General features: G+C 38.8%; 1 protein-coding gene across 1 annotated transcript in view; it reads left to right on the forward strand.

Annotated features, from left to right (window-relative positions):
* Positions 1–215: 215 nt before the first annotated feature.
* GGPS1 (geranylgeranyl diphosphate synthase 1) overlaps positions 216–6998 on the forward strand; it is a 12979-nt gene continuing 6196 nt past the window's right edge. The window contains exon 1 of the mRNA XM_026044744.1: positions 216–349. Coding sequence (XP_025900529.1) covers positions 280–349 — 70 coding nt within the window. The 5' untranslated portion in view covers positions 216–279. The remainder of the gene's footprint in view (positions 350–6998) is intronic.

Genomic DNA, 6998 nt, shown 5'->3' on the forward strand with positions numbered 1-6998 from the left:
TACAAGTTTAGGAGTTGATGAGAACTATTTCTAAAAACTCTAAATTCTATATTTAGAACATATGCTTAGTTCTTGCCTAAATGACATTAAGAAAACTCTTGTGTTGTGAAGACGGTAATTGCYAAAAAATGTAATATTCAAAGGAGTACTTATGTACTAGAAGTTACCTTAGTTTTTTTCTGAATTGTATAGTGATCTATTCTATTACTCCTGATTTGTTGATCTCAGCAATGTTAATACTTTCTTTTAACAGTGAACTACCTCTTATGAAATAAAGAAATGGATGCAATGGATGAGACCTCTAAAAGAATCCTCCTGGAGCCATACCAGTATTTACTTCAACTACCAGGCAAGCTTCCTGATACTGAATTTGTTTTAATTTGAAAATTGTTTTTATGGCATCTTTGTATGAAGAAATGTAAGCCAAGAAGTTTAACCTTTCTTGATTTGTGGGTTTAGGAGTAATTATAAGCAACATGCTTCATTATGTATCCTCCGTTCCTCTTAGGCATACAGCCTTTTGAATTGTTTCTGCAGCTCCCAGGTCTGACTGTTCTGGAGCAGATAGTCCTCCAGTTACTCCGCAATCTGTTCAGAGCAGTTGACCAACTACTACTTAAAACTAATAAGAAAAAGTACTGAAGATTTGGTACCATTCTTGAATAAAACATAGTCACTGTTAAGGTTATCTGTTTGCTGWGCATCATGCTATGTGTTGTGGACTTGTTAAAATGGGGGGGAAGCTTATTTTCTTGCTGCAATTTGTTATTCATGTTTGTAGAGCCAGGGTGTTATTTCAGTCCTTGTGTGGTACCGGGCAAATAGAAATACTTTCACATGAAGTTTTCTGTCTGACAGTAGTGGTTTAGGTAGTATTGAGTAGCTAGCTTGATGGAGAACTAGTGCATGGGTATGCAGCTCAGGCTCTTGGAGTAAATAACGATGTGTGCTGTGGCTTCTACTTGTGCCCTTGAATAAGAAAGATCGTATAAGCTATCAAATTGATTATTTTTGTAGAAATAATAGTGGAACTACTTTGTGTCATTGGAGTGTGGCATTATTGATTTGTCTTACATTAGTGGAATTCAGGGAGGTAGAAAATACACTGAATACTATTTTGGTCAATTATTTTCTTCAATAGGAGGGCTRCCTCTCCCAGTTATCTGGAGGGTTATGAAGTAGCATAAAGAAATAGTCACAGTAATAAATGGCTCTTGCACTTCTGTAACAAGATGCATACATCAGCAAAGTGTCTAACTGGTTCGTGGTCAGTTTCATTATTTGCTTCTGCAAATAGAATGTGGGTTCTTGTCCACCCTAGAGATCAAAGTTGATTTGGTATTTGGCACTACTTGAGCTGAGGAATAGAAGGGAAGAGTAGGACAATAATGCTCCTTTTGAATGCCAGAAAGTTTGCTTTTTTGCTTCCTTGGATCATTTTCCATGTGGCCATTTTAAACTGGGTGATTTTGCTGGAATAATTTGCTTGGAATGAATCTGAGCTGTTCTRGATAGCTTTGGAAGGGCTAGACCTGAGGAAAAGCTAATAACACTCAAAGTTTGCACTAGAAAGTGTTATTACAAATACCTTTTGGAATATATATCCTCTGTATCTACTATTTTTAAGGTATTACAGCTACTGGAGGAGAAGAAGCTCAGCTTCCTAGTAGAAAATAGGCAATAGTATAGGCAATAATATTGAGACAAGAAGCTTCCACTGGTTTAAGCACTTGACTAAAAGCTCTCTGAAGTCTTTCACTTCAAATTTATTTGTAATATTTGTGTAACTRTTTGTATAACTTCTATGTTAAATTCCCTGTAATTTGAATTCAATCCTCACTACTCTAAACTGATGGTTTCACTGACTTCTATGAGAACTTACATCTGTGCTGGGTTAGYGTATGCAGGCTTCTTTTTGTTATACAAGCAGTGCTTTGCTCAGCAGCAAACTGAAATAACTTTCTCTCCTACCGAAGTGTTSTAAGTATGGTTGTCCACTCTGAGGTAAATTAACATGAGAGATCACTGTGTTCATACTTTGGAAAAATGTGAAAGAGTATTTATTTCTTTCTGTGCAAAACTGACACAATCTAAAAGGGGAAACTTCTAAGCTAAGCAGGTAAGTTGTGTGCATGCAGCAAGCTTGTTTTGAGTAACAGCACTAAGGGTTTGTGAAACTATTAAGAGTATCTGAAACCATATACAGGACTGGATTTTTTTTTACTGTTTCAGTCATTGGTTTTGTCCCCAGATTGGCTCTGCCAAGTACAGTATTAGCCAATTACTTATGTAAGTGGCCATCAGTATTAACACCAGTCTTTAGATGAAAAAGTAGAGAATATATTAGCAGTTTGTAATTAGGTCTTGTTAGATTAGCTCTGGCATCTCACCTGGATTCCACCCTGTCTAAAAGAAACAGTTTTCTTTCTCTCTTCCTTACACTTTGGCACTATCTTCCCACTTCTTAATAGGTGCTGTTTTTCAGCTTACTAAGCTAATGATTAGGTAGTATCAATCACCTCATCAAAAATCATCATAATCATCATCATCAAAAAAAAATGGTACAGTAAAGGTTAATCATCATCTCTCCTGGTAGTGAAGTGACAAAAGGGTGGGGGCAAAGCTGTTCTTGTTAGATGAGCGTGTTTGCTTATCTAACATCAACCTTGCTGTGGAACAGAGCTGTGAGGGTCTTCTGGAGAGTCTGAGGTATGTGGMTCTGAGGTTCGAGAGTAGTGCAGAAACTTATCTTGTAAGTTTCTTTTAAAAGGAAACTCTCTAAATGGCTCAAGCTGTAAACTTAAAGATTGTGATACGGGTCAAATGAGCTTTATTTAAAAAAAAAAAAGTGTTAGTTGGTGAGCACCGTTGGAAAATAAGTGTCTTCTAATACTCATTTGTATAAGAATGCAAGTTTAATATAAAAACATTAAGGAATTATACCCCAGTACAAGAGGAAGCTAGTTATTTTGCTCCTCATTAATGGTGTGAAACTTAACAGTAGCAGTTCATGCTGATATTTAAACAGTAAGCTTATTTGTTCTTTCTTTAACAGTATATTGATAGCAACATAATATCAAAACTAAGCTGTATTAACTACTAGTAGGGTAACTAATCTTTATTGACAGTATAGTGCTTAGGGAAGCATACATTTCAAAACAGTAATTTTCTTGTAGAATCTATTTGTGGTGAAACAATTCTCATGCCAGCTTATAGARTTGTCTCTTAGTCAGTGAAGTGCATTAAATGGGACTAACTTCCTCARTACCAGTGCCTTGGTCCATCTTGAACAGCCTTACTCATTCGTATACCCTTTATCTTGGAGTGGTTGAATGGGCAATGGTAGCTGGTTAAGCAGCACTAAAGAATATAAGGAGCTACACTGAAACTGAAGTGATCAACAGCTTGCTGTTGAAGAGGATAGCTCCTGATCCAAATCTGCTACCATTGCTGTTCACTGCTCTGACCTTGGTTATGCCCTTTGCTGGGCCTGTTTAGCTTCTTAAATGAAAAGATGAGTTTTCCTTTCTCAGCTCTTCATGCTGTGTCGATGAACTGAGCCAGCTCACTGAAGGAGTTGAGAGCAGTAGCAAGGTTGAGTTGATGCTTCTTGCTRAGTGACTGTACTTACTAAAATATATTGTTCATTTCAATAGCTACTGTTTGTTCACTCTTCTGATGTATCCTCTAGAAACGAGTGGAATCAACTGATGCAGCTGTTGGAAGGCGGTGGGGAGGGCAGGAACTCCTGAGGACAGTGTATGGTTATTTAGCCATGATGCTTATGCCCCTCAGGCACAAATGGAGTAATTACCCSTGGCACTTCAGAGGCCTTGACTCAGAATGATCTCCTGAGCAGAGGTAGCTGCAGCTGCAGGTCTTAGGACCCGCTCACTGGGCAAGAGGAAAATGGTGGCTCYTGCTTGCAGAAGCTGTGTCCTGGTGGAATATCGGTGTGAGTAAGCAAAGGAGCTGCAGGAGGGGCTTAGCACATCCCATCTGTTTGAGTGATAGCAAAGGAGATTGACAGGATCTCCTGCAAGACCCTGAGCACAGAGGAGCCTGAACCTCAACTGCAGTGAAGGAGGAGCAGGCAGTATGTTGTGCCCAGTAACAGAATGAGAGACAATGCACACAAACTGAAATAGAACAAATTCTACTTAAATGTTAAAAACTAAGGATAATTGAACACTGAAACAAGCTGCCCAGGGAGGTTATTAAGGCTGTATCTTTAAAGATTCACAAAACCTGACTGGGTATGGGCCTGAGTTTCACTTGATCCTTCGGACAGGGCACTTAAACTAGACAATTTCTAGAGATCTCTTTCAATCTTGCTGATTCTGAGAGTTAAGAGTTGGGAAGATCTTTCAGAACAAGTATCTTGCATAGCATTTCCAACTGCTTTCTCAATACTGTTTCTAAGTAGGAGAATCTTATCTAATCTCTTGGCATTACAACAGCAGGTCCAGCCTAACCTTCTGAGCTCAATAAGCCATTAATGAGTCTTAAAAGGGTTTAATAAACGAAGTTGAGTTGTATTCCCACTGTGACCTTAAACTGCTGCAAGCAGGAGCCCATTTAAAGGTACAAACCTGCCCTTTGCTTATGTTCCAACAGGTAACAAATGCCTGCTGCAGTGCTCCTGAAACCTTGCAGGGAGGTTGCACCAGGGAGTTGTTCCACTTTGCCCTAATCCATTGGAAGACAGAGCTAAACATGAAGAGTAGCTGAGGTACTAGACTGCTTGCTGTGCCAAAGGGGCACTGTTCCCTTTCCTCTGCCTCTCAGCATCTGCTGCTAACCCTGTGGTAACCCTGGCAGCCTCATTTCACACATAGACTCATCATGTGAAGTTGACCAAAAGCTAGCTCAGCAGATAGCAGAGAGGTTTTTTTGCTGGTTAATAGGTTGAGTAAGTTTAGTGAGGTGCTAATGAGGGCTGGGTTAATAGAAACACAGGGGAAAGGGCCTGAGAATTATCCCTTGTATGTATCCCCAGCAACTGCCCTAAGGATATAGAATTTGAAGTTAATTTAATGCAGCATTGGTGAAAGTTAGTCATCTGCCTGTTTGAACATGGAGGCTTTGGGGTTTTGGTCTGCACCCTTTCAGAAGACTTGTGTATTTATGCTGGTTTTAGAGAAACAAGTCTYATCTCTCCAAAGAGGTGGGAGGAATTGTTCTCAGGATGCTGGCCTAGCTAGACTAGCCAGGTTGGCTTGCCTATTTAACTAGGCAAGGGTTTCCTACTCTGATCAAATTTATTATAAGGATATGAATGTATTTTACATTCAGAGTATTTTTCTTAGCTTTCTCTTTTATCCAGCCTCAATGAAGCCACACTATCAGATTTGGTCAATAGTGGTGGCTTTCAGCAGATTAAGCAAAATGCATTTAATATTGATAAAAACTTTTTACAGTCATGTCTATCACCAGCTCTGTGCACTAGGTAGAGCTGCTATTTTTGGAAGTTAGACCAATGTCCTCCATTTTCACAATAGCCCACTTGACTGACCAGCAGAGTAGTGACATGTAATAGTGATGAATGGAGAAACTGAGTAAAACTTGTGCAAGCCACTTGTGCTTGTAAAGAAAAAGATGAGAGCTTCACCATTCAGTCCGTGTGCTTTTCTCTCAGTAGTCAGTGTCTAGACAGACTTGTTATGCTGTCTGTGCTAAGGAACTCAAATGCTAAATGATTTGTGCATATTAATAGTCCATCTAGACAGCACACTAGTAGAGTTACCTGCCTCCCGAGGGCATAACACTTATTGGCAAATACTAAGCATTCCACAAGCTTATGTGCTAGAAAATGCATTAAAAGTAGTTGCCTAATGTGTTTTTAAAAAAGTAGGTGTTCTCTATCAATGTAATTTTGATGTGAATAAACGGTAAATAAAGTATCTGACTCCTTAGTCTGTTGTTATTTGAGTAGTTTTCTTTATGGATATACTGACACAGTTAACACTGGATCTGGCAAGCCATGCAGTTTAGCAGATGTTCATAATTGAAAGCTGTATTCAATACTCTAGAGCACTTTATTTTCTCAGTTATAGCTCATACTTTTTAATAAAACATTAAATCTGATACAAGTGGGGAAAAGGAGAAGCATCAACATGGGTTTAAAATCCTAGCTTGTGGGAAAAGTGCTATTGTCAAAATAGGTCTGAAACTTGAATTTGTGTTGGTGCTTTGTTAACACAAGATTTTTAAGCCCATGGATAATGCTCTAATTTGCACTTAAATTTCAACTAACTAATCTGAACTCAGACTGCCTGTATTTTAAGTGGGAACCTCAACTCCTAAATATCTGCTTCCAAAATCTGAGCTGTGTATTTGCTGTCCTGGTGGAAAACAAGCTTGCCAAAGGGAACTTGGGAAGGTATTGTGCTGTTAAGAAGACAAAGCAATCCTGTTCTCCTGTGAGAAGCCCTTGCTCAGTGTTTAAAACTGAACACAGCAAATGAGAACTGAAAGTAGTTGACAGAACACAAGCAAGACTGACAGGGCAGAGCCAGAGGACAAGATGTAAAGAAACACCTTTCACCAGCCTTCCTAACAAAAGAGTGATGGTGAYAGGACGTAGTGGAAATCCCTGAGAAATCAGAACAAAACTGAGGCACCTTGAGTGAGGAAGATTAGTGTGCCCACTACATAATCCTAAACCACAAAATTATAGCCTACCCACTGATGGTTTAATTAGAAAGTGAAAAATCCACAATTTAGTATCTTCGGAGTCTATCACTGCAAGTGAAATCTGCCCTTTATAATATAGTTCTGCATGTGCAGGTCACACTAGCAACAGAAACTTAAAGGAAAAAGGTCAAATATTAAAATCCTTACTGCTTGGGGCAGGATGCTGTCATTAACATAAGAATGATTCTGCAAAATTAGTTCTCAAGTTTGTTGGAATTGTTGGAATTGTTGGAATTGTTGGAATTGTTGGAATTGTTGGAATTGTTGGAATTGTTGGAATTGTTGGAATTGTTGGAATTGTT

The sequence above is a fragment of the Nothoprocta perdicaria genome, unplaced genomic scaffold (assembly GCF_003342845.1).
Source record: "Nothoprocta perdicaria isolate Ctin4 unplaced genomic scaffold, notPer1 scaffold_38, whole genome shotgun sequence".
NCBI classification, from domain to species: Eukaryota; Metazoa; Chordata; class Aves; order Tinamiformes; family Tinamidae; genus Nothoprocta; species Nothoprocta perdicaria.